Genomic DNA, 26,043 nt, shown 5'->3' with positions numbered 1-26,043 from the left:
GAGGGAAGCTGGTATTAAAAAAAGAACCTAGGCACAACCTTACTAGATTGGTCCGTCATGGATTAAGAAAAAATTATAAATTGCATGTGTGATGAAGATTTCAATACTTCTTAATTATTTGGTTAAAGATTGGTTTTTTTGGACAAAAGACAACAACATCAACAAAAAAGTACAGAAAAGGGAGGTCTTCCAATGCCCATGTACATTTTTATTAATTCTTAAATTACCTTTTTTTCTAAGATCAAGAAAAAGAAATCCACAGCAAATTAGAGTGAGACACTACAAATCATGTTCTTACTTCCAGCTTTGGTTTTAAAATCTGAAAAATAAGGACATTTGGTAGCATATTGTGAAATGCAGAAGCTGAGCACATTCTTGGCAGTCCCATATTGGTGGGATCAGGTAAAGCACTTGAAAATAACTTTAATACATTAATAGGGATTCAATCCTACAGGCTCTTGGATGAGTGTATAATCCCATTTCAATCAACGAACCAGCAACTTTGCACATAGATTTTTACCTGTGTACTGGCAGGAGCAGAGCATTACCAGGCATAAGTTATTCATGGCCAGGCACACCTGGAACACAGCAGTTGGTTTCTCTCAGTTCAGGGCAAATTGTGTGTTTGCTGGTAGGCCAAGGCTTCTCTTACCTGCCAATCTACTGGGATTAGAGTTTATTTAAAGAAGATCTCTGGCTGGCTCCTTAGGAGGGCAGTAAATAGCAGTTAAATATGCTTCAGCTAGTCCTTGTAATGAACAGGGTATTCAATCAGATTTAGCACTAATCCATACTAAGAGTTTAGCAACCACAGACGTCCTGATAAAACCTCCAGATGCTGGCATGGATTGCCTTGTAGAAGTTGTTTCCTCCCATCCTGTTGTCGTGTTTGATGTAGAAACACAAATTCTCACCACTATCACTCCAGCAGTCAGTATTATTGTCACTAGTCTGAATTACAGTTCAAGGTTACCTACAATGCTTTCCAGAAAATAAGCTTAAGGACAGATGCAAAGTATTTGAAACGTTGCCTCCCAGAAGCACCTGTAAACCAGTTCTCTATTAATATATTTCAGTGCCAGTTTCCTGCATTGTCACATTTCTTGTTCTGCTGCCTCTAATAAGAAAAAAAAGCAATCAGTAGTTCATTTGTCATAATGAATCAAAAAGGTTTCTGCAGACACAGCTGCTGCAGCTGCTGCCACAGCAGAAGAGAGAACTCCAACTTCATTCACTGCACTTGCTGTCTCACCAAAGAAGTCACTTCATGTATGGCACGCTGGTACTTTTCTGAGGCTGCTTTAAACTCAGCCAGGTGCTTCTCATAGCTTCTCACAGCTGTCAGCAGCTGACTCCTCTCCACGGCTCCCAGGATGGCGTGGAGGATCATTTCAAGGCCAAGCCCAATGATGGTGATGCTGACTCCCCCCAGAACAGACGCCCCGATCTGCGCGAGGAGACCGATGAGTGTGCTGACAGTGAGAGTTAAAAAGTTGGAGCCAAGAAGTTTGAGAGCTACCATGGCAGCTGTTGAAGTCGCTTCTCCAAGAATAATGGAGAAAACTCTCTGGGCTATTGCAATTTTCTCCAGCTCGGGCTCTTTGATGTCATATAGCTTCTGGTACAGCACTGGCTCAAGCTTTTCCTTCATGTCACTGTCGATCTTCTGCACCTGATGCTGAATCTCACTCATCACTTGAATGATAATGTCACAGTTTTCCTTCACAGTGCTGCTCTCTCTCATCTCGATGGGGGTTATGGTGCAGCCCAGGTGTTTGTTCAGCACTCCAACCAGCTCATTTGTTGCAAGGAAATTTGCAGACATGGAGTCAAGCAATTCCTGATGCAGATGGATCAGTTCTTGCTTTCTCTTGGGATTATCTGGGTAAAGGAGGTCACTCAATGCCATTCTTCAGGAAAAGGCTACTTCAAGAGAGAAAAGAAATGTCTTACTCTGTTCAACACCCATAACCAGAGCCCTAAAGGAGCAGTGAAATGTGCTTTGTCTCTGCCCCACTGATTCCTTTCATACTGAGCAGGTCAAATCCCAAGGCATATGTTATAAATGTAGAAATCTTAATTCTTGTTTTGGATCTTTAGCCAAATGATTGGAAAAGGACCTTATATGACATTGGGTATACTCAGAACAACAAAAAATACCTAGCAAATGTGTAATGAGCAGATTGGTGAAATGAATGTGGGTCTTTGGCAACTGAAGATTGAAACTGGAATTGAAACCTTGGAAACTGAAGATAGTAGAAGCTGAACTAGTTCACTAAAAAATGAAACAATCTTATCCAGTCAGCAAAATTAAAGATGTGGCATGTTCTAGACACTCTTTTGTATCAGCCTATTTTTCCATTTAGTGGCATCCAATTTTTCAGCAACCATAGTGATTGGTGGAGTGGACACAGTCAGTGTCACAATAAGGGTATTTTATGCCAGTATAGCTGTTTTCTTCTAACATTCAAGAGAAAATAATATAAGCATTCTGTGCTTATACTAAGAAGCTTACCCTTGGGAATTCATAGAGAATAATTAAATTATCTATAATAACCTCTAACCTATGTCACCTTACACACATCTCTCACTGCATTTCCTTCCCTGATATTTAGCCCCTCTTCCCTCATGGTTTATTCCCTAATGCTGTAATCATTCCCCCATTGTTTTTTTCACTCTGCAGTCATCCCCATGATGTGGAGCACTCCATGTAAGCACCTGGAGGTGCATCCATGCCTTCAATTGTCAGACTGCCCTGGAGCAGCACACACTGGCCTGCCCTGCTTGCACAGCCTCCCCCCCCTCCATTTCATGGGGAGACAATATCTGCAGGTATTGCAGCTCACAAAGCTCCTAGGATTTGACTGGGCAGAATCTGGCCCTCCCTTATCATTGTACAGGTCAGACCACAAAATTCAACTCCCCTCAAACCCTTGTGTCTAATCCTTATGGTCACCATTCTTCCCTGAGCTCTTAGCAGTTTGCCAGCAAAAGGGCATATTTACTATATTTTTCCTCACAAACTGCATGCCAACACAGAGAGTCCAAAGAGATTGAGTTACCAGTGATCATGGAGTTACTCCTCATCATTGAGATTCTGTAATCAGCACAGTGTCACTTCCCTTTCACCTACCAGCAGCTGCGAAGTGCAAATGCTTTAGCAAGATTTAGTCTTAAATGCAAATGTCCTTGCTACAGGGGAAAACTATGAATGAGTAGGATGACTCGTTTCTTTGCTGGTACTTTTTGTGTTCTCAGCCCTCATTGTAAATCTGGGGCACTTTTGTGCAGTGATTTGCATTTTTCGAAGATAAACCTACTTTTGCTGTTGGTGCCTACATATCAGTTAGAGCTACAAATAGTTTTATGTAGGGGGCTACCTAGATTATTCTTCTTAAAAAGATACCTTTGTGCCATTTTGGTCCTTTGTAGTCCTTGCACTATCTGTTAGCTGCAAATCATCTGACACTGACCCAGCTGGATTTTACTAAACACACCCTCCCCCACAAGGTCACAGTAGAAAACCAGAATGATTTTCAGAATCCCCTGCCAACTTTTAATCTCAGTGTTGAAATACAAGCCAATCTGAAAAGGGTTTTTTCCCCACAATATTTTGTACAGCACTGTGTATTTCTTTGAGCCACTTACCTTGTAGCTCTGCCAAGAGAATAAACCCTTTAACACATCTTCTTCTTCAAGCTGTAGGGAGCAAAATACATTTACAGTAAAGGTTGTGATTTTCAGGAAATATGAAGCCATGTAAATGCAAGCTATGACTTCATATAAGTCCTGCTGCAGAGATGTTGCTGTCTTGCTCTTTGACTCAGTGTGATACCAAAACCTTTCTATCCAATGGTATTTTGTTCTAAGGTCATTTGTTTTCCCTTATTGGTAGAAACTGTGAAGACAAAATGTTTTAGAAGGAATAGCACTTCAACAAACATTTTACATACTAGACAGGTGTGGAGGAGACTTTTAGAATCTGTTCTTTACATATGATTATTTCAGCTTCTTATAGCTGCTCTAGATTTTATATCTCCTACTGCTAGAATTACTTCTTACTCTTCACATTAACACTTTCAGTAGTTTTTTACATTTTCCTTCTACAATTAGGCAGGCTACACATATTTCTGTATTTCTATTTCTCCAGCTCCAGGGAGATTTCCTGCAGAAACTTTTACGATTAAACATTTAGACTGCCTACCTGATTTTGTCTGAATGCTCCTGCTGAAATGTGCATGGGACAGTAACTCCAGCCTCTTTCCCCTCTGCTCATCTGGTGTTTTCCAGCAGCATGTGATGAGTTAGGGATCTGGAGGCTGGGCTTCAGCTTCACCCTGTTGCCTGCCTGCTTGTCATTGATTCTATTGTGTAATGTTTACCCAGATTCATCTCATTTTCTTCCTCCTTTCCCCTTCTTTCCAATTTTAACAGAATTCAGTCTACTCAATGCTGTTTTTCCCAATTACTAGGTCCTCCAAAGACCTTCTGTTCCTGGAGAGAATGGGCACAGCACAAATCCCTCCTGCCTGGAGCAGAGGTGCCATCACAGGTACCTACAGCCATGGCTGGAAGAGGATGGTGTTACTTGCTGTCCTCAGAATATAAAAGGTGTAGGACAGCATTTTTAATTCAAATAGACACAGGATTAGGGTTTTTACTGGGATTTATACAGTTCTATTGTTTATAAATATCAACATTAATGCTTGCATCTATGCCTTGAAACAATGAATTTTTGCAATGACTGCTTTTGAATACCTGCAAATTATGGAAGAAAAATTGATACCACGGATGGTGGAAATAGGCTTTGTTTGTCCCAGTAAGACAAGCTTACATCTGCCTTCAACCAAGTTAGACACCTTTCATGCTCTGATCCTTAGAAAAGTGGATCTGCAGCCCACAAGTCTCACCAGGAATACTGATTCCAGTATAGAGGATGGCTGAGTTCTCAGATGAAAGTATAAGATGAAGCATAAAATGAGTATTCTGCAATTGTTGACTTGTTTTTACCTGAAACATAGTCTTGTCTGGAGAGTTGCAGCTGAAAGCAAAGGGAGTATTGAACCTTCTCTAGCAACAGGAATTCCAGAGACTTCTTGCCTGCTATTTAAGGGCACATACCTGGATGCAGATGGAGAATCAGGGACTGTGGGCCAAGCACAGGAAAACTCCAAGCACAGTAGGAAGAATGGCAGAGCCAAGTGCAGCATAACCACTGCTCTCGCTTCTTGAAGCTGAAAGAAAGTCAAGAGACCAGTCATTTAAACCTCTTTTCATTGCCTGATGCTTTTTGCATTTGCTAATGCAACCTTTGCCCACAAAAGCCATTTTCTCAACTCTATCTACTACTTTGGATTAGGAGGCACAAACTCTCATTCCCAAATGCTTGTTTTGAGCTTAAAGATTACATTGACATGCTACTGTCCAAAGAGACAAAAGAAAGAGTCCGGGATTTGTGATAGATTCATAGAAAGGCAGGGATGTGAAACAGGCCCCATGCATGGAGTTCTCCCTGCAACCAGGAAACTCAGTGTATTCTTTGTCAAAGGATACCTTTTCTCCCTTCTGTCTCAGGAGAGAGGTCACTGCTAAAGCAACAGTAGCTTTGTTTACACTTAGCTTGCTAGAGATAAGTGTAAAAGTAGTAGATTGCCAGAGCAGCAGTGGACCAAGGCCTAGAATAGTCCTGAGGCTTGAAGTGTAGCAGCATTGCAAGACACCAGCACAGATTACTTGGTTCAAGCAAATCTCAGCCACTCTTGCAATGAGAACACTGGGGACCCAAAGGCACAAGTCCTACAACACTCTTGCAATGGCACATGGGATAAATGGGGGCTGCAAAGAACCATGAGACATCTGGATTCATCTTTAGTGAGCACTGGAGTTGCCCCAGGTCTAAGAGCAAACAGGTAAAACCCAAGTAGTGTGGCTCTCATAGGTGAACACAGCAGGCAAGGAGCAGGTTTGGCCTCGAGTGTGAAGCTGCAGCTGGTGGGGTCTGCTTGGGGTAGAGGAGACCAGACTCTCCTGAACCCACTTTGCATGAGATCCTGGGCACAATACCTTCCACCAGCTGGCACTGGTACTTGCTGTAGTTCCCTGTGGAATGCAGATGCAGCTGGTTACCCTGCTGGGTGCGAAAGAAGCTTTTGACAAGAAATATCTCATAAGGCGGGATGAGGACTTCCTTCTCAGATGTGTGGTAAGAAAAGCCTTGCAGAGCTGCTCCCAGGCAAGTGGTCACTGTGAAAAAAGTTTCATTCCCAAACTTCTGGGCTTCACTCCTGAGGACAGAGGTAGAAGTGAAACGACCAAATCGCACCCTGCTGCCTTCCACAGCCTCAATATATAAGTCTTTTACACCCCTGTACACCTGGTAGCACTTGTGCTCCCCCGAGCTGCTCTGCCATTCCTTCATTATCTGGATAGCAGTTGTTAGGTAGAAGTGAAAATACTTAAAACTGAACTTGTGTCTGTAGTACTCTGGAGAGATTCCTGCTGTAGATGTAGCCCCGTTCAGCTGAGAGTGCAGGGAAGAGTTCATGGTGTAAGCCATGAGGATTATGGCATGGCTCTCATGCATCCCCCTCAGGAGACCTACAGGGCTCTTCAGCAAAGCCTTCTGAGCCCTCTTCCAGAGACTCAAATAGTCCTTGTTAGCAGCTATTTCCTTTTGAAAATAGTCTCCTTGCTCCAGTGCTTCCATCATCTCCTCTCTGCACCCCAGATACTGGTCATCAAAGGAATGCAGGGCCATATCCATTAAGATGTGGGACATAGCCTGCAACATAAAAGCAAATGAAGTTTAGCATCAGAAGTGTGAATGTCTTGTGAATCTCTATGGATGCAAGCCAAGTTTTTCTCTCCGTTTTATTGCCTCTTTATCATTACTGGCAGAGCAAGCAAAGCAAGTAGCAAATCTTGAGCAAGATCTTCCTGAGCAGCCTCAGGTTATTTTCTATACATCACCACAGGCTAATACTAGTCAGGATGCTAGAGTTCTTATTTGGTGTGGATCTGTTACATTAAAATCTCCAGGAACATTGATCCTTCAGAATGTGATGGTATGGAGCCTGCAGGACAAACCCATGGTCCATTTGTTTCAATGTTCTGCTCAGGATTATTAAGTGGTTTTGAAGAGGGAAAGAATAAGAAAAACAATGTACTAGAGGCAGTGCAGCCTGAGCTCTCAGAGGTGAATTTCTTCTTGCTGTCCTTACAAACTCCTTGGACATGTTTTGGCTACAGGGAAAAACGTTCAGTAAAGGACAATATAGTAGCAGTGTGCCAAAACTATTGTTCATCCAGTTTGTCTCAGGTGAGATCAGCTGGACTTGTCATGTAAATAAACATTTAACACACGAGTAAGGATTTACACAACTGGGTGCCATAACAGGAAAATAACTACTAATGTATTCTGCCTATGAAATGACATGCTAATTGTGTTGGTAGCATTTCCAATTAATAAAAACCTCGTGTAATGAGATCTAAGAAATGGTGTGTGTTGTGGCATTGTTCCTTTTGCTTTATGACCACCTAGTAGACTAGTCAAGTACTTTAGTCAGTTGAATTCTACAAACAGATATTAATTTTAATCTCAAATATTCATCCTAGACACATAACCAAATTGGCACCATTCTTAGCCTCTGAAGTTATACTCTGAAGTTATACAGGAGTTCAGTTTATTCCCCCATGATATCACAATTGCTTTGTGGGAAAGCTAAAAGGCAGTTACAAGGAATAGAGCAATATTGTCACTGTCCCATCCAACAACAGATTGAGTTTGTCAGAGCCTCAGCTGAGACAAGAAAAAGAGAAGGAAAGACAAGGGAAAGGAGAGGAAAGATTCCATGAGATCTACTCACAAACATACTCCAGGAAACCATCTGGCTGCACACAAGAGGAAAATTCCAACCCAGTAGTAAAATGAATTAGGAAAGGTAAGAAATGAAACAGAGAAACTGAAAGCAGAAAAGTTAAAATTGAACCCAAAGCTCCTTAAAGAATCTGCTTCAAATGGGGAAAAACATATTACTCTGGTATAAGCAATTTCATTATTTCAAATAAAGAGCAATATTTACCCCCTTTACCAGTATTTGTGAGAATATCAGCAACAGGAGGCTGCCCAGTGGTATTGTCTTCTTAGAGTCCACCCAAGACACTGTAAAGAACATGCTTCTCGAGGAAAAATAATTTACATCTCTTTCTTTCCTTTTTTCTTTGAACTGGAAAATTCTGCAGTCTGTAATTTGCACTCAGGTTTTGGTGGCTGTTCTTCAACCAAAGATCATTCGCCAAATTGTCACAGCAATTCAGAGGTCATTAATGAATCCAAGCAGACAATTTACTGGTAGAAGTGTGCTCAAAATCCATAATGAAGTGTCTGGTTGCACCAACTCCAGCTGGCATGAGTGTCCAATACCTTTATAGGTCTTTTAATCCCGAGGCTTTTTGTGTTATTCTTGCAAAAAGGAAGAAAACCATGGCTTGGAGAAGTCTAAGTCAGTTCTCCTGAGGAATGATGTGTCAGGGTGACTACTCCCTGGTCAAGAGTTTTAAAAGCCTTTTAAAAGAATTTGACTCTGTTAAAACCAACACAGGAATGCAGGGTAGGTTGGCATCCCATCTGGAAGCAAAGATAACCTAACTGTCCTTCTCCTCCTTATCATGCCCTGGTTTCTAGTCATGTGCTGCCAATCCTACTCCTACACCACTGCAGAGGTGGCACCTTGTTGGGCTGTTTACATTGGGCACAGGCAAAACGAGTGTGTAAATGCAGATTCTGCACTGAGACAAACCTTTCTCTAGCAGCTGCTTTCCAGACACCCTTCCAAATACTGGCAGTGAGTTATTCACCTGCTGATAACTGTTCTGTGTGGAAAAACAGCCAAGAGCTGTCAAGGCTTTGGTTCTGATTACAGAAAAGTGAAGCTCATTTTCCATGGCTTGACAGTGATAGGCTGGGTGAGGGAAGCACCTCCAGACATGGAGTGATTCCCTGAGATAGATGTTTGGGCAGCTGCTTGGATTCTGTGGGCAGAGCATTTGCAAAATATTTCTGAGATGGGATGGGAGGTGATATGAAGGTCTCATACTGGGCTGCTTTCAAAGCAGCTGCTGCTGACAGTATCTGCAGCCCCTGGTGACACAAGATGATGGCATGAAGTGCCATATGAAGTGATGGATGCAGACTACCTACTTCTTCCTGGAATTTCTCTGTCATCTTGGGCTGTATTTTCAGAATTTTCCCAGGAGGACTCATGAGTTTATTCAGAGGCGTCTCCACTTCTGCTTGTGTAGAGATAAAACAGATCTCAGCTAAAACAGGCTCCCCTGGGAGCTTGTCAGTCATGATAAACACCCCACTAAAATGTCAATTCAGCTGCATATAATCCATTTGCAAATTATGTGCCTGGTTTTCCCCTCTGACCTGTTAGTGTATGTTTAGTATGAAGGGAGTGAGGAAGAAAGGCCTCTGAATTTGCATTTTCAAAGGCTTCAGAAGCAACGCAGTGTATTATTAAATACAATAAATATAGCAGCCATAAGATGGCAGCAGAGGATTTGTGGTGGTGCTTAGAGATGCATTAAGCAAGAGAAAATCAAATTCCTCCATTTCAGCAGTAAATTTGTAACGTGATCTGAGTGCTCGGATCCCCAAAGGTCATAATGACTTCAGCCCATGAAGAGATCTGATGACACAGAGCAGATGACATAATGGAGACCTCCAGGCGCAGCTTGCCTGAAAAAAATATTTACTGAAAGGGAGAGAAAAATATAAAACTAACAGAAAGATGCAAATATAGACAGAAAAATATAAAACTATCAGAAAGATGCCAACAAAACCATGCAACAACAACAAACTCCTTATTTTATTAGTACAGTAGATACTAGGATTCCACTAATCTCTCTAGTATTTTTCCAAGCAGAAATGTTTCCAGTCAAGCACTCTGTTAATTTTTACTGGATGGCATTCAGAAATTTTTGCTGTGAATGGTGAAGCTGCATTAGTTTATGTCACTAGAGGAACCAATCACAGGTGTTTGACCAAGACATGCAGAGATATTTATTGTCTTCTCAGCCAAGATCAGCATAGCCAGAAGCAGCTTGAGAGAGAGCCAAAGGAGGCTCGTGCTGGCAGCCATCTCTGTGGACTTATCCTGTGTCCTCACTTCAGCACAAGGCTTTTCAGAGAAATGCTGATCCGAGTAGATGGTGAGTCAGGTAAGGGCTGGCCCTGCTCTCCCTCAGTGTCACAGAGTGCTGGAACTACAACAAACATTTCAGTGTGGTCATTTCTGCTTTGTACTGGGGCATGGGAGGGGAGAAAGAAGCCTCATGCATTGGGTTCCTGCTCCTCAGGGTTCACAGAAGGAGGCTGTATCCTCCAGGTATCTCTTCTACCACAGGTAAAGGTTGTACTGAGGAACACAGAGAAGCAGCACACCAACCTGCTTTACATAAGCAGTATTTATTGCCATCAGCAGCTGAGGATGGTTGCACCAGCTTGCATGTAACCAGAGAGATTTGGTCTCTGTCAGTTTCCTGAGCATCAGCAGTCCCTGTCCTTGGAGGTGTGATTTGCATCCACCTCTCAGGGAAGGAAAGCTGACAGAGTATGTTAAGGAAGGTTATGCAGAAAGTTGCTAAGGTATAATATGAATACCAGAGGACGAATGACGTATTGCAGAGGGAAGACAATATGTATATAAAAACACACATGCATTTTATATATATATATGTTTAGCTACAAGTTCTCTTGAATAAACAAAACACTGCCCCAACTTTAATCTATCCTTGAACCAATTTTCTTTTTATTTCATAATGTTTATATCTTTCTTTTCTTCTTCTTCTTCTTCTTTTTTGAATTTTTTTAGCTGTTTAGGCACTTTGAATTTTAAGCATAAATGCAAAAGCAGAAGAGAAAAGGCTATTTTTTTTTCTTCTGCTTGGGTATATTCAGTTTCACCAGAAACTGGTTGTAAAAAAACACCAAACAGAAACCAAGAGAATTTAAAGTCGCTTTTTACAGTCACTAAAAGCAGCACACAAATGGAAGATCTCATCTAAAAGGACTCCTTAGACACACCTTTTGGGATTTATCTGTTGTTGCCACACAGGCAAATTTTTTGTGACAGAATAATCAGAAGAGTGTACCAGAACCTGACTGCTGTCTATGTAAGAGTATTTGCACTTCTGTCTTTACAAAATGATCCTACTGTGATGCATATTTAATGTGATTATACTACATGAAAATACTGAACTTTTCGACTAATTAGAACAGGAAACAGGTGTCCTCCCTTCTTCCCTGTGAGCATCCCAGGATCAGATGCATCACATTTACAAACATTGTGACACTCTTCTACTATAATCCTCCTGTATTTTGCAGAAGAGAGAAAGAATGGTGTTTCTAAGGCATGCAGTGATTTTCTTGAGGCCAATCACCATTTTTCACCTATTTTGTGCTGGGGATTCAGGTGGAAGGAGGTAAGCCAGAGTCTCCTGTTAAAGCTCAAAATACAACAAAAGATATATGAAAAGAGACTTTATTGATGAAAGGAAGAAAGTTAATGGAAGCTCAACAAGTGGGAAAATTCCTGCCTTGGTGTTCCAGCTGGTTAGGGAGAAAACAGAAGAAGATTCCAGTCTAGATGCTTTCCTTCCCTCTTTCCCAACCACAGCCTTCTTTCTCCTGTGAGGTTTGAAGTGTTCCAAGCCAAACAAGTGAAGAGACCTTCCCATCCTCAGTATCTCCCAAAATACCGGTTGTAGGCCAAGGGAAATCCTATTTGGTCAGAGAGATAGTCACAGGGGGGATAGTTTTCACAGCGCTCATGCATCTGCTCCATGGGACTTTTATAGTACTCGAAGTACCTGAGGAGACAAAGACAAAATGCCATTCTGCAGGTTCAGCCAGCGCAGTTGGAGTTCACACACCTGACACTGGCGTGAAAGAAGTGATTCTCCAGGGTGACCCAGCAGAGGATTGGTCATGCTGAGTTAATCATCTGCTTACACTGGGATAGGATACTTGATCAATGCTGGGAAATATGGGATTGAACCCAACTTTAATCAATTGCTTAATCAATTTAATCAAAGGATGCCACAGAAGCTGTAGCGATTTGGGGGTTTTTTGCCTTCAATTTCATTTCCCAGCTACCCAGGAATTTGTTTTGTTGTTATTTATTTTATCATTTCCTGCTTACCTTTATTTTTGTCCAGTTTCTGCTCACTTTCCCACTAGTCATTATTTAACCTAAACACTTTTCTCTAATTATCCCCACTTCTGCTGTAGACAGAAACACTATCCCCATGTAGCTTTTTTTCCTTTTCTGTTTTTGCTAGGCTAAGCAAGCCAAATTTTTTTGTCTCATCTATACACTTTGAATGCCCTTCTCAGTTCCTCTTCTAGGTTTGGTTAATCTTTCCTGAAGACTGTACACACCACCACAGGAATCCCACCAGTACCTCATGAATTTTTTATTTTATTTCTGTATTAACAACCTCTTCCAGGAAATATGTGAAGAACATTCTTGCATTACCTCAAATTTCTCACCGAGTTAGGATTTCTTCAAATCTTTGCGCCTGCTTTCTGCACGAGTAAATGTATGTTTTACAGGTTCAGAAAGAGCAGCCAATCTAAAATAGCCTTATTCCTGCAAAAAAGGTGTGCTTCCTTTGTGGGGAAGCAGAGGCAATGACCAAGGCTCTATGATCCTCATTATCCTGGAAACTGGTTCTGATGACCCTGTAGGTTGGAGCAACTTCTAACTTGTATCCTGCTGTCCCCATGGCTAGCCTACTGTTAGTACTGTCTTTCTCCCTGGGAGAAATATTAGAGTCCAGCTATGAACTTTCAAAAGGGTTTTAATTAAAAAAGAACCATTTTTTTCCATCACTGAATGTCTCCTACATCCTTTTTCCTTCAATACATGAGGGTAATAACATAGATGTATGACAAAATTATGCTTTGTCATGTACTATTGCCTTCCCACCCTCTCTTCAGAACAGGTTCAGAGTCCAGCTCTCAGCCTAGCTCCTGAGTTGTTACCATTCATAAGGGCTGTCTCTCTTCTTCCTCCTCACAAAGGCACTGGCAACTTCTTTTTTAATCTTGATGCCTGCCAAGAGAGAGCACAGCAGGTTAGAGATGCAGGGCTGTGATTATGAAACACACAGACCAGTCTAACGTCTGTAAATGCAAAATCTACCCTCTTCAAAAGCAAATGGCTGCCACAAACCATTCTAAAGCTCTGTTCATCTCTCCCCACTCCACTGTCTACTCCCTCTTCACTGCAGCCTTCACATTTCCATGAAGCAAGGGCTTTTTCTGTCATAAACTCCATTCCCTCACCTCATGGTATAATCCGAGTCTGCAGCAAATGTGCAGAAGGCATAAAATATGAATAAGAAGAATATTAAGAGAATGGCACCCTCTCTCCCTGGCCTGCTTAATTTTAGGTTCTTGGCTTCCTTTCTATATCTTGACCCAGACTCAGGGTGATGTAGGATACCAACTACAAGACCTTAAAACACCTCTGGTGAGCCATGAGCAGCAGGCAGCACACAGAAACACCAATGCTCACTTGTGCAGAGTTCTGTGAAAGGTGAAGGGTATAAAATAGTGACAGTAAACATCACTCAGCGAGAAATACACGCAGGATGTGCAAAGATCCCAGTATTCAGGACCTGGAGAACATGAGAGGTGATTGAGCCATGACAGCACTTGCCCCTGCTCTCCACTAACACATCATGGTTTTGCTCCCTTGTTTTGTGGTCGTGCAAACACCGTGGTGCTGTGAAGCACCCCACAAACATCAGGTAGAGCCACTTCCCTCCCCATCCCGAGCCAGGGCTCAGCACAGCCTCTCTCCATGGGATGTTCCCAAACCAGCAGAGGTGTGCACAGGCACTGGCACAGCAGCAACACGGGCAGTTGCACACCAACACACTTTTCAGCACAGAAGCTGGCAAGCTGTTGCTGTCTCTGGGGGAAAGAAGATTCGAAGACCTCTGCCTGTGAGGAGATGGTGAGGTTTGTCCCTTCCCTCATCATCATGGAGTGTTTGGCTTTGTTTCTCTTTGGAGGTGAGAGGTATCCCCTCTCTAGGAAGCTGAGGTTTAGTCTGGATCAAAATACTGACTACACAGAAACTGACAGTTAATGAGCTGCCAGAAAATACCACCTTTCCCTGAACAGTCTTTATATGTGTTTTTCTCTTTCCCAATCTGTGTTTGTATTGGCTCACTGGAAAAATACCAGCTTTCATGCTTCTCAGTAGCAATGTTATCCTTTAAAATGTGAGAAAGGAGAGACAGGAGGGAACAAAAAGGATTTTCCATACAGATATCTGCCAGGATCAGCTTGCTACAATAGCTGTGAATAACCCAAGGTGTGCAAATCCCAGTATCCCAGGTGATGTGACAAGAGTGACTGCAGCCCCCAGGAGAACCCCTTTCTCTCAGGGTTTCCATGCTGCAGGATTTGGCAGGGATGCCACAACCCACTGATGTGAGGAAAGAAGGCAGATGCAGGAGAATGGAGCTGAGCATCAGAATGATATACTCACTGTCAGCACTGAGAGATCCTGAGGGTTCTTTGGGATCTGGAAGACAGACAGACAGAAAGGAGGCTGCTTGAGAATTGTCCTCCTCTGTAACTGAATCCCAGCACTGACTGGCCAGATCCAGCTCCCCCCACTCACATAGAAGGTCTGTTTCTCCCAAAACGGTTTTATTAACACCCAGCATTTAGAGAGAGAAACTAAATGATAAACCAGGTTAATTCTTAGACATATTAAGAACCTCAAATTCTCTGCTGCAATTCAATATGTCACTGAGATGGGGGAGAGTGGGTGTTGACCAGTGGAAGAAAGTGCCCAGCAAAAGATGGGGTCTCTGCTCCCCAGCCCTCTCTCATCTGCGACTCCTCCAAGAGAGACCTGATGCTGAGCAATGTCTGGTGATGCATCTCTTCCCTCCCAAAGCTCTGTGCCTCTCCCAGGCTGAGGGGAGGCTGGCAGCAAGCTGCAGGGATCAGCAGTGCTCTGAGAGCCTTCCTGTGAAGATGTGCCCTTACCTTTCTCACACCAGCAGAGTGCTGCCAGGGCCAGAGTCACGATCAGCAGTGCCAGCAGACTCCTCATGTCTCCTTTGGCGGCTCTAGTCTCCCCAACCTCAGAGCTTTCCTGGAGGTTACTGAAGTTCTCCGGAGCTTGCTCTTGGGCAGTTGTTTATATCCTGTGATTTCTTGGAGAGATCAGGGATTTGGCTTGTGTTCCTGTGTCTGTGCTCCAAAACAAAGCCCGTCCTTTGGGCCAGGAGATACTGGGTCCTGGCAGTCATTTTGGCATCCACCTCACGACTCGGGGCACTTCCAGATTTTATCTGATGTTTTGAAGGGGGCTGTTGAAGAAAAACAACTGGATTAAAAAAAAACATTTTTCTTACAAACTTGAAAGTCATTCAGTCATGCTGGAAAGCCAGAGGAGAAACCAGCACACTCTGAAGTAGAGCAGCTCTTTTCACATGATGAGGCTCTCTCATGTGGAGTTTCTCAAATGAGACAGAACCAAGTGGTGATCCTTCTCCTTTGCCCCACCTTGACCCATTCCCCTGAGGCTAAAGAAGTGTTTGCATAGGGCAAACACAGTAGTTTTTCACACAGTATAACAGTTTCCCTAAATCACTTTGGAGAGATGAGATTTTTATTCTTTTAGGAACTTTGAAATTATTTTGAAGGAAGATCTTTCTTTTTTCCTCTTGGAAATCTTCATCATTTAGAGGCTTTATTTTGGCTTCTCTTGTCTAAAAATCAGATAAACATTTAGGCTCCAAAAGTGTTTTGTTCTTCAGTATTTAGACTCTAAAAGTGTTTTAGACTTGAGAGTCTAAAGTTACTTGGTATGTCAAGAGCCTTGCATGGGCTATCTACCAATAACCCCACACTTGCCAAACCCACCATCCAAGTTACTAAAGCCATCTCCCACAAACAGCATAGGAATCACAGAAACGCAGAATATGCTGAGTTGGAAGGACCCACAAGGATCATCAAGTCCAACTCCTGCCTCTAGCAGGACACCCCAAGAGTCACACCCTGTGCTTGAGAGCATTGCCCAAATGTTTCCTGAGTTCTGCCAGGCTTGGTGCTGTGACCACTGCCCTGGGGAGCTGTTCCAGTGCCCAACCACCCTCTGGGTGAAGAACCTTTTAGTAATATCCATCCTAAACCTCCCCTGACACAGCTCCAGCCATTGCCTCAGGTTCTGTTGCTGATCATCAGAGAGCAGAGGTTGCTGCTGCCCCTTCACTGTCCCTCGGGAGGATGTTGTACACTGCAATGTCTCCTCTTCTCTGGGCTGAACAAACCAAGTGACCAAGTTTTGATTGGTTTTTCCTAAATCAAGTGTGCTCGTTCTTTCTCGTAGTGGAGACATAATATTCCTTCACCTCATATGCAGTCCTCAGATGCATGTGCAGGGAACATGTCCAAGGGTTACAGAAGTAAAGTTTAGGAGGCTCCCAAGGAAAATCAGAGCTATTGGATTTTGCCAATTCTTAGAAACATTGTATTTTAACTAAGAGAATTTTCAGGATAAAAATAAACCCCAATTTTTGTCCCTGTTAACTTTTCTACAGTCCAGGAAAGCTGAATATATACGCTAATGATGTCCAGCAAAAGTTGTTGTACATATATTATTCCAGTAAAAGAGCAACAGTTTAAAATTAAATAAACATCTAAAAATAATAGGTATTCTAGGAAAGTTATGATTCCAGATGAATACTTGAAATAATATGAATATATAAATATACAATTCTAGTAATCCAAACAACTTTATTTATCCTCCCATCTTTTCCCAAGCTTTCTAACCAGCATGTAGTCTCCTAAATCTGTTTGGTTGTTGCTTATGCTGGTGAAATCCCACAGAAATTTCTGGTATTATTCATTATTTATACTGGTTGACTGGGGATTGGAATCACTAGATATTTCTGGACACAGACCCAGACAGCACTAGACCTTGTATCTTCTGTTTTGGTGGTGTCACATGTCAAGACAAACCTGGACACTGCAGACTTGTTGATTTTAGCATATGTGAGTTTGCGTCGTTTGGTGATCACAAGATTCACCTACTTGAGAACACAGGGAACAAGTGTGTGTGAATATACCTAATCCATATAGGCTTTTTCCTTAAAATCATATCTCTCTCACTTTTTCCTCTGGACAAAATTTTAGCAGCTGTCAGGGTGGAGTTTCCTATCAGAGGTGTTTTCAATAAATAAATCACATTTCTTTCCAAAAGCTTAGTTTCAAAGCTGGCAAAGCCTTGAAAAATGTTTTGGAAGAAGATGCATGTTTCTAGTGGGCCAGGTGGATTTGGCTCTAGACTTATTTTCACAGGCTAGTCAACAATTTGATGCTTTGTACATCAAAGACGGATTGCATGCCATGAATCTTTCCCACTTCTATAATTTGCAGGTGTCTGTGTACGCTTGGAGATGTGAATGTTGAAACCATCTGTGTGGAGCTGAGATAGATTTTATTTCTCCTACACAAATCACACTAAGGAGTGTCCCAGCTGCTGTGGCTGCTGCCAAGCCCAGAGCAGCATTGAACTCTTGGATATGTCAGCACTGGTGCCTTTTGGCCCAGGGACAGGCTCTGCAAGGTGCCCTGGTGAGGATGGTGACAACCAGAGTGCAGCCATGCTCACACCTCAGAGGTCCAGGAGGTGCTCAGTAACCTGTGCACAGGGTCAAGCCACATCTTGGTTTCAAATGATTTGTTAACAGTAAAATGAACAGTAACAAAGTTGGGTCTGACCCCAAACATTGGGTTTCTTTTATTCGTGCATTTACCACCAGGAGCCCCTTTCCAGCTCTGGTTTCTGCAGCTTTTAAGTGCTACTAGTGTAGCTCCAAGTGTAAGGGTTTTGAAAGGGGATAGCAAAAGGAAATACAAATTAAGTCTGGACCATACACTCCTTTCTAAAAGAGCACCTTACACCAGGACCTGATGGTAGCTGGATAAACAAGAGGCAATTTACAGGTTTTTGTGTGACCAACTCTCACCCTAACTTTGTTTTAAGATTAAATAGGCGCCTTCTGAATTTTGTTTCCCCAGCTGAAGAAAGATATCATAGACCCAATTTTCAATGCATCTGCATTCTGAACACCCCACCATTTTCAAATGTCTTAAGGCTGGGACCTGAAATTGGCCAGTGACCTCTGACAGAAGCCACTTGAAGAACCTGGAACAAAAACATTATAGGTTCTTCCAGAGTCATATGATTACAAGGTAATCACTTTTTTCTCCATAATCTGCACCAGCATCTATGATAAACAAATTCAGTTTTCTTCATGGAAAATTGCATACCCCCTTCCAAAATACTGTGACTCATGAGAACATAGTATCAAACCAGCGATTTATTTTGTAGTAAACACCCACATCCTGAACTCTCTGTGATCTCTGCTACATCAGCTCAGCGCTAATTAACACAGTGTAGGAATTCATGGCTACATGAGAGAGAAGCAGCAGGCAGGATAACATACAGGGACACAAGCAACTGAGTATGTTTCAGAGCCATTGCATTTTTGGGGAGGATACCCTGGACTCCAGGCCCCAGGGTGGGGACAGCTCATCCTTTACTTAGTCCTCCTCCTCCCAAAATAGTGCTTGTAGGCAGCAGCATAGCCATGGCGAAACGCGTACATTTCACAGGGATAGTAATCCTCGCAGAGCTCCCTCTGATGCTCCTGGGGTGCCTTATGACGCTCCCTGATCCTGGAAAAGCAGGAGAGAAGAGGGGTAAGTGCTGTCATCTGAAATACCTGTCTACAGCCCTTTCCTGTCCTGAAACTCCCCACTGGGATTAAGGATCCACCACCAGAGTCAGTTTGTTATCCAGCTGCAAAGTTCTTAGCATGCCAGCTTCTGTGTTTGCCAAGCCCAGGGATGTGACATGGCTACAGCAGGAATGTTTTGCCTCCTCAGGCAGCCTTTTATTTTGGGGCTAAATAAGGTGGTGGGGAGAGGGGAATGGCTCCTGCCTCAGCTTGAGGAAGGGTCATCCCTTTGCAGCCTCCCCCAGCCTGCTCCCTTCAGCTCTTCTGCTCTTTCCCAAACCCTTACATGGAACAAAGGCCTGAAATATTCTGAAAAGGGGTCACCTGGCACTGAGGAGAAGGTTTGTGTTATGTAAGAGATGATTTCTGTGTTTCAGTCTTTATTTTCACAAGCCTTGAATAAGGCAGGAAATTGGTTATATCTGTATTTTATAAATGAGGCAAGGAGGCCCTCAGATGGCCATATGATCTAGAAAAGGTCATGCAAGTTCTGCATGAGATCTGAGGACTAGAATAAGATCTCAAACTGAACTTTCTTTCTGACCATCCCACACATTCTCTCTCCTTCTGTTGGTGCTTCCTTCAGAAAAATTCATTACATTTTCTCAGCACGTGACATGACATGTCCCCAGATCAAAGGACCTGCTCTCTGTTATCCAAATTCTTGCTTCTCCTGGGATTGGGGACTTAAATTGTACCTCACACTGAGAGAAGGGCTGAGGCTTCTCATGAGTTCCCTGGTACCAGCCTGTGCCTGGCAAGGAGGAACCTTTTCCCACTCTCAACTTCAGTGTCCTGAGGCCACAACATACCTCTCCTGAGTGATGCCTCTTAGTCTGGTGTCAGCCTGTATGAAGTCATTGGCCCTTCTCCTGTTGAGGAAGGGATCTGAGAAGGCAAGGGGTTATTCAGAACGGCACTTTTGCAATGCCAGATTTCAACAAAAGCTAGCTTCCACCTTTGTAACAGCCTCCTTGTCTGCCCTCCCACGTACAGTGAAATCCAGGACCTTTTAGCATTCCCTGCTGTCCCCCAGCTGGCTCATGCACAGGCTCTCTCAGTGCCTGGTATCACCTGTACAGAAGTGCTTATGCTGCTCTTGTCCTGCTGTGGTTCAAATCACCCAAGGCAATGCTACTGAGATTTTGCTGCCACAGCCCCTCTGAGTGAGGGAGCTTGGCCCAAAGGAGGTAGACACCAAGCTACACAGACCATGGGACATCTGGCCATGCCCAGAAGAACTACAAGAATTGTGAAATTACAGGTAAAACCAGGAAGGGCCTGAGTAAGTCTCTCTCCCTCCTAGGTTAGACAGTCACTGAGAAGTCTGTGTGGCATTTTTGGACTGAAGGGCCCAAAAGAATTTTGAGAGACATCACAGTCCTGTTGCAGAGCTCAGGAGGCTGTGGATGTCTTTGATATTGGCTCCCACATGTGCCTTTGTGTTGCCCTTTTCAGATAATTGCTTGTTCCAAAGTGAGACTTTCCACCCTTTTCATGTTTTTCCTGTGACACTCTCTCCCTCTTCCAGCAAAAGGATCCCCCATGCTCACACATCCCACCTGCTTCCAAGATGCTTAGAGTAAGGTTCTGCTTGTTCTTAGGGGAGAATAAATTGTGTAAGTGGCTTCTGCAGTACTCATGCTCATTCCAGAGCTTTCTGAGCAATGTCCTTTTCTTGTATCAGTTAACCTGGTTTTGGTGCATATAACAGAGACCTGAGCTCTGTTCTCAAATTTTGTTTTCCAATTGCCATGATATTCTATGCAAAAAGGTGGTATGTAGGTGTGCCAAAACATGTGAAGTCTTCTTTTAACTCTCTCCCTTTTCATCCTGGAAACTCTATCACCCAGTAAATTCAATTTCCCTGGGCTGAGTGGTTCTACCTATTTAATCCCTACAGTAAGGGTACGAGGGAATTATCTTGGACATGTCTGTAGCACTCTTCAAATTCAATAAAATAATAAAGCAGTCTCTTACTGAGATACTCATGGGACTCCATGCTCTCATGGGACTCTGTGGAAAGAAAGAATGAAACATGTAGTATGACACTATATTGATGGGATTCAGTCTTTCACACACCACAGATCAATAGAACACACATAGAAATCAGAGAAGTCAGGTTTTAAGGCACCTGTTTAAAAGGAAGGGAAAGGGATCAGTGGTGTGACCTGGAATTTATATGAGGAGTTTAGAATGCTCAGGAGTTTAATACAGAGCTACCTGGTGTTTTAGTCAGTACTTCCAGACTCATGCTTGGCCATCCAGCCTGATTCTCCAGAATACATCCTCACCTTCTGTTCCTGGCACTACAGTGGGTATGATACTTGCTTGCATTCAAAGTTTGCATGTGCTTTTAGGGAAGGGATTAGCACAGTGAAATGCACTTTTTCATGAAACAGCATCTTAATTCCACCAGTATGGAACTGTGTGCCTCACAGGAAAAAGGGGATCATATTACAAAAGGAAAAGGGGAACTCTTCCATTTAACAAGGAATAATTAAGAATTAGCACTTTTATCATAGTCCAAACAACAAAATGACAAAGAGAGGAGCAGTCTGTGAACAGAAAGGAAGGGGTTGAAGCATTGTGGACCATGAATCCCAACAACTGGAGGTAACAGCTCTGGATCAGGGCTAGGAGGATCTGACACAAAGGCAGGAAAGCAGGCAAGAGATCAAGTTAAGGGGAAAGAAGACACAAAAAACAAACATCTGAACAGACACAGAAATGTCAGCATGTTTGGAGTTTTCCTTCTACCCAGGGATAAAGGTCACCTACCATAGCAAGTGGCAGCCATCACCAAGACAGCCAGGAGCGTGAGGATGACGAGAGTGCGCATTGTGCCAGTGCAGGAAGGAATCTCTCACTCTGTCTTTCTCACTGTGTTTTGCTCTCTTCCCGCTGAGGGTAGCTGGAGATCCTGGGCTGACTGCAAAATTAGCAGTGGAATGTTTATTATGAAAACAGAGCTAGGAGGGAGCCATGAAAGAGCCTGGGCAAGGCGACAGCTAGCTGGTACACACTCTTCTTGGAGCTTTTACAAAACATCCTCTATTAGCAGACTGAATCAGGTTTTGGGAAGGAAGGGGCATGCCCCCTTCCTCTCATAGCTCAGGGCTGGGGGCCATCATCCAGAGGCAAACATGTCACTAGCACTCCACACTCAGAAAAGCTGGCCTATGCAAGTGGAAGGAATTTCACAGGTTGCCAAGGGCCCAAAAGCAGAGGTGTGTGTTGATCCCAAATGTAAATGTTTGTTTTTCTGACTTTTGCTCTGATCTACCCTCTTTGCCCTCATCATGCTCGCTCTGGATACAACCAGCCCAAACTATTCTGTCAGCTTTGCTGATGGAGATGTGGAGGGTGAGGCTTCAAACACTCCTGTCCCCTCTCTCCAGCTGCCCTCTGCTGCAATGCCAGCCTGCCAGCTTTCAGAAGAGGAATACAGTCCTGCTGCCCCTTCTCATCTCCTACTTTATTGCTTCAGCAATAAAGTGACAAGCAGCAACCTGAAAGAACCCCTTCTGCTGGCAGGATCATAATTTTTGCACTGAAATGACAGCAGCATCCAGAACTCTATCTTAGAAGGCTCTCACTGTGATGTTGACCCTAGACTCCCATTCCACCCCAAAGGACAACATCTTGGTGGAGTCAGAGGTAACCGTTTCCCTCAGGACTGATGTGTCTGGTCTAGCACTAGCAGTCCTTGCCTCACTGGGCAGCAAATTCTGATATCAATGCAAGGCTTTTCATCTGGGATGAATCTCCAAGGCCAGCAGTCCCTGGGAGCATTACCTTGCCTTTTAACACATAAAGAAGTTTGAGTGGGTCTAATATAATGGACAGCAGAGACAAACAAAACAGTGAGTGTTCCACTCTCCAATTCTGTGGAACAGTTGAAAGCAGTGAAAGAAGAGAGGAGGAGTTACATGCTGGCTATCCCTGGTGGGTGCAAAGGAAAGAGTTTGCTAGAGGCAAGGTAGGGAGGGAAGGTGGTAGCCACTGCCTGCCAGTCCTCCCCCAATGGCTCTGGTGGGGCTAGGACCTCTCACACTGCCTGGGAATGAACCTAGGGCACGGGAACTATTCTTATGTCTGATCTAAGCTGGGATTACTGCCTGTTTTGCCCGTGTGTATATGCAGGTAACAGGATTTCTCACTGACCAGGTGCAGAGTGAATTCACTCTGGGTGCAGATTATTCTCCCCAAACCACTGTGCTGTTGACACTGCTGTCACCTTCAGAGGCCAATCCATGAAGGTAACACAGACAAGACCCACAGGGACAGCTAGTTGGAGCCCAACACTTCACCAGTGAGGGGTGAAATTCAGTGGAAAAAGATTACTCTGGGCTTTGCAACTTACCTTTCAATACCAAACTCATGCCCCTTTCCTGAAGCCTCCTGTCTCCAGGAGAAAAACTGAGCAGGGTCTTTAACTTCAGACCAAAGAGAAAGGATTGCTCTTCTTCCCCATTATCCCACCCCATGTGGAGAGCAACTCAGTCCTGCACCATCAATATCTCCCCATATACATCCACTTCTTGCCTGTTCAGTGCTTAGCCTGAAATGAGGAGGAAAACTTGGGAAAAAGCCATAAGTTTGCTACAGACACAAGGTCAAAGGGGAACTGAGACTTTTCTGCTGCCCCTCCATGCCCTGCCACTCCAGTCTCTTCAAGGAAATTCTCTGCTCTGGGATTCTTTTCATTCCTTAGATCTCATAGTTTTGGACTTACTGTTAAGCGTGGATGTTACAGGTTTCCCAAATGTCTTATACAGGAGCTGCTAAAAAAGGAAAACATGAGGGAGAAGCTGGGGGATAGACTCCAGTGGGAAAACAGTGGGACACAGAGAGGAAGATGCTGGGTGTATTTTGGAATGAAACTGAGGCTGCCCAGGGGGAAAATCCAACATGCTTTCCAGCCAAATCCTCTTTATTTGTCTTCACTCAGGGCAGAGCTTTCTGCTCCCTGGAAGACTCTGCTCCCATTTCAGAGGACTCTTGTCCCAGAATGCCTGAAGCATACCCTGCCACCAACCACAGCACAACAGCCACAAACACCACTTTAACCCACATGTTTCATTTTTTCACCACAGAGGCAACAGAATTTTCAAGGGATGAATGACCATGCCAGCTACACAGCCCTATACCAACAAATCTCCTTCGGGGAATGCTTCCTCTTGAAAAAGTACTTCTTTCTACTCCCCCTGCACACCGTACTTTCCAGCACACATCTCCCCTACTCAGCAACAGTGGGCTGCCCCGGGGCTGACATACCATGCAGCACAGTGAGCCCAGTCCCTCTGCTTTCCAGCAGCATCCACTGGTTAGAAACACAGAGAGGAGCTAAGACAAACCTCCTGCAAATGCCAGCGAAATCTCGGCAGTCCCACTGATAAAGGGGCAATCAGAAAAGCAGCCCTGATGTCCAGTCTGTTGCTGGAGTGGAAAATCACAACGTTATACACGCTGTAGCAAACACTCCTAACATTTCGCAGCGGTGAAGCATCAGCAAGGCAATCATAACAAGCAGCTGTCCAGGAAAAGCAAGGCAGTCCCTGCATACTCACTAAGCTGTCGCTTCCCTGCCCGTCTGCGGCTCTTGTCTCAGGGGGCAGCTCTCCTGGTGTCTTGGACCCTGCACCGAAGAAGAGGGACCTTTTATTTATTAGCATCGATCAGTGACTCCTCCCCTCTCCCACTCCTGATCCACCCCCAGGCTACCATCAGAGCGACCTTCTGCCCACAGCCAGGAAACCGAAGATCTGAGCCAAAAGGGAGAGAGCCAGAGCACACACCAGGGGCTAGTGGGGACACAGCCACATCCAGGTTGCCTTTCTGTGCCTGGGAGCAGTGAGGGGACAGAGATCTGAGAACAAGCTCCACTCTCCCTCGTTGTTGCAAGACCCCCACCTCTCCCACCCCCTCCTTTTCTGGCTGTGCTCGAACTCAAGCTACACTGCTAGCCAGGGCAAGACCCTGGTCTTGGGGCTCCACACCTCCAGGCAACCTGTTTCAGTTTATCTCCACTGTCACAGTAAAGAATTTTGTTGTAATATTTAATGGGGGGGATGATCAGCTGTAGAATTAGTGGCTTGGGAAGCTAAGAAAGCAACTCCATTGCATAATTCGCTAATTAAACAGCTAGTGAGTGTGGCTTGTCTGGTGCAGAAAAAGATGAAGTGTGCAGCCTTAGTTGCAAAATGAAAATGATAGGAGTTAAAGAATCACCACTGTTTGGACAGAGAACAGTGAGGGGCTTCTGCCCAATGGGTTTTATCTTTAGCTCCTGCAGTGCTCTATGAGTTTGAGGAAAGTTCAGACTTACCCATGGCAACGAGATACCCTGTTCCTTGTGTCCTTCCACAAGCAGCTGTTGGTCCTCTGAGGCTGAGAACAGCAGTCCTGAGCTGTCCTCCAGGCACAGGGCACATTGACCTGAACCATCTCTGAAAAGCAATGTAAACAGGGCATTTCTTGCCCTTTTCTACCACCCTCCAGGGTCATCTAAATTTTCAGCCCTATGGCATGCTGAACTCAAAGAAATCAGGACTCAGAAGATCTGCTCACCCTCATCTACCTAGATACTGGTAAATCATTGGCCCCAGTGCCATCTGGCAAGCTCTTAGTTAAGTAGGAGAAAATGGGCATTGAAATCAAAATGGCAAGGTGGTAAGGAATGAGACAAATGGGGCAAAAGCTTAAGCAGTGGAAAGGAGAAATTATGAGAAATTGCTAATTGAATTTCTCTTGGGACTGGTTTTACTTTACTTTACTTTACTTTATTTTACTTCTGTTAATGACTGGCTTTAAAAAGGAATGCCTGTTGAGGAAGTTTGTCCATAACACCAAGCAAGAAAACAACAGCAGTGGAAAGGAGGTCTGAGAGCTCATACAGGATGAAAAGGATGACCTTTAAAGCTTTATTAACAGAAACAGGATAATATGCAATAGGGGAAAGGAAAGGTCTTCCATCAGGATTAGCAGTAAGGATCCTGTTGTAAATTAAAAACTCAGAAGCTAGAATTAAATGGGGAACAAAAGGAAGAACTATGAACCAACAATCATTAAGGTGATGACAGAATACTGATTCTGAGATGTCTACTGAGAATGTGCCAGAAGATATGGGCATCAGTTAGTGCCAATGGATAAGTTACTAGGGAGACTTCAGCAGGATTCCTCTGTATGGCCCAGGTC

General features: G+C 43.8%; 4 protein-coding genes across 8 annotated transcripts; all 4 read right to left on the bottom strand.

The window, feature by feature from the left end:
• Positions 1 to 232: 232 nt before the first annotated feature.
• Positions 233 to 5,193, bottom strand: SMCO3 (single-pass membrane protein with coiled-coil domains 3). Of its 5 annotated transcripts, none has more exons than XM_085047571.1 (3): positions 5,122 to 5,193; positions 3,649 to 3,699; positions 233 to 1,923 (listed from the first exon to the last, which is right to left on the bottom strand). In XM_085047571.1, exon 3 carries the CDS (start codon positions 1,907 to 1,909, stop codon positions 1,232 to 1,234), a length of 678 nt encoding a protein of 225 aa, XP_084903697.1. In that variant the 5' UTR covers positions 1,910 to 1,923; positions 3,649 to 3,699; positions 5,122 to 5,193; the 3' UTR covers positions 233 to 1,231. The 5 variants fall into 5 exon arrangements, with proteins under 5 accessions (XP_084903697.1, XP_084903692.1, XP_084903691.1 ...); XM_085047566.1 differs by having other exon boundaries at positions 233 to 1,926; positions 5,122 to 5,187; XM_085047565.1 differs by lacking the exon at positions 5,122 to 5,193 and adding an exon at positions 4,205 to 4,274.
• Positions 5,122 to 8,575, bottom strand: ART4 (ADP-ribosyltransferase 4 (inactive) (Dombrock blood group)). The gene is made up of 3 exons (XM_085047579.1): positions 8,082 to 8,575; positions 6,064 to 6,781; positions 5,122 to 5,234 (listed from the first exon to the last, which is right to left on the bottom strand). The coding sequence occupies exons 1-3, from the start codon at positions 8,172 to 8,174 to the stop codon at positions 5,140 to 5,142; spliced, it is 906 nt and encodes a 301-aa protein (XP_084903705.1). The 5' UTR covers positions 8,175 to 8,575; the 3' UTR covers positions 5,122 to 5,139.
• A 2,955-nt stretch (positions 8,576 to 11,530) lies between these two features.
• LOC146443610 (osteocalcin-like) lies at positions 11,531 to 15,229 on the bottom strand. Its single transcript, XM_085047556.1, has 4 exons — positions 15,080 to 15,229; positions 14,571 to 14,606; positions 13,052 to 13,121; positions 11,531 to 11,874 (listed from the first exon to the last, which is right to left on the bottom strand). Exons 1-4 carry the CDS (start codon positions 15,144 to 15,146, stop codon positions 11,745 to 11,747), a joined length of 303 nt encoding a protein of 100 aa, XP_084903682.1. The 5' UTR covers positions 15,147 to 15,229; the 3' UTR covers positions 11,531 to 11,744.
• A 3,176-nt stretch (positions 15,230 to 18,405) lies between these two features.
• MGP (matrix Gla protein) lies at positions 18,406 to 24,557 on the bottom strand. Its single transcript, XM_085047547.1, has 5 exons — positions 24,417 to 24,557; positions 21,625 to 21,775; positions 20,824 to 20,859; positions 19,656 to 19,731; positions 18,406 to 18,781 (listed from the first exon to the last, which is right to left on the bottom strand). The coding sequence occupies exons 2-5, from the start codon at positions 21,683 to 21,685 to the stop codon at positions 18,643 to 18,645; spliced, it is 312 nt and encodes a 103-aa protein (XP_084903673.1). The 5' UTR covers positions 21,686 to 21,775; positions 24,417 to 24,557; the 3' UTR covers positions 18,406 to 18,642.
• Between the last annotated feature and the right edge of the window lie 1,486 nt (positions 24,558 to 26,043).

The sequence above is a fragment of the Lichenostomus cassidix genome, chromosome 1Aa, assembly GCF_008360975.1.
Source record: "Lichenostomus cassidix isolate B80296 chromosome 1Aa, HeHo_3.0, whole genome shotgun sequence".
NCBI classification, from domain to species: domain Eukaryota; kingdom Metazoa; phylum Chordata; class Aves; order Passeriformes; family Meliphagidae; genus Lichenostomus; species Lichenostomus cassidix.
Note: the sequence above shows the minus strand (reverse complement) of the source record. Positions and strands in the feature narration are given on the sequence as shown.

Coding starts and splice junctions, on each gene's coding strand:
- LOC146443610 (XM_085047556.1), bottom strand. CDS start 15,146: ATGAGGAGTCTGCTGGCACTGCTGATCGTGACTCTGGCCCTGGCAGCA. Junction 13,122..14,570: donor AGGATCTCTCAGTGCTGACA/GTGAGTATATCA, acceptor CTCTCTTGGCAG/GCATCAAGATTAAAAAAGAA. Junction 11,875..13,051: donor AGAGACAGCCCTTATGAATG/GTAACAACTCAG, acceptor TTGTCTCCTCAG/GTACTTCGAGTACTATAAAA.
- SMCO3 (XM_085047571.1), bottom strand. CDS start 1,909: ATGGCATTGAGTGACCTCCTTTACCCAGATAATCCCAAGAGAAAGCAA.
- ART4 (XM_085047579.1), bottom strand. CDS start 8,174: ATGTTCTTTACAGTGTCTTGGGTGGACTCTAAGAAGACAATACCACTG. Junction 6,782..8,081: donor CACAAATACTGGTAAAGGGG/GTAAATATTGCT, acceptor TTTATGTTGCAG/GCTATGTCCCACATCTTAAT. Junction 5,235..6,063: donor CCAGTGCCAGCTGGTGGAAG/GTATTGTGCCCA, acceptor ACTTTCTTTCAG/CTTCAAGAAGCGAGAGCAGT.
- MGP (XM_085047547.1), bottom strand. CDS start 21,685: ATGCGCACTCTCGTCATCCTCACGCTCCTGGCTGTCTTGGTGATGGCT. Junction 19,732..20,823: donor GGAGTCCCATGAGTATCTCA/GTAAGAGACTGC, acceptor TTGCCTTCTCAG/ATCCCTTCCTCAACAGGAGA. Junction 18,782..19,655: donor AGAGGCATCACTCAGGAGAG/GTATGTTGTGGC, acceptor CTGCTTTTCCAG/GATCAGGGAGCGTCATAAGG.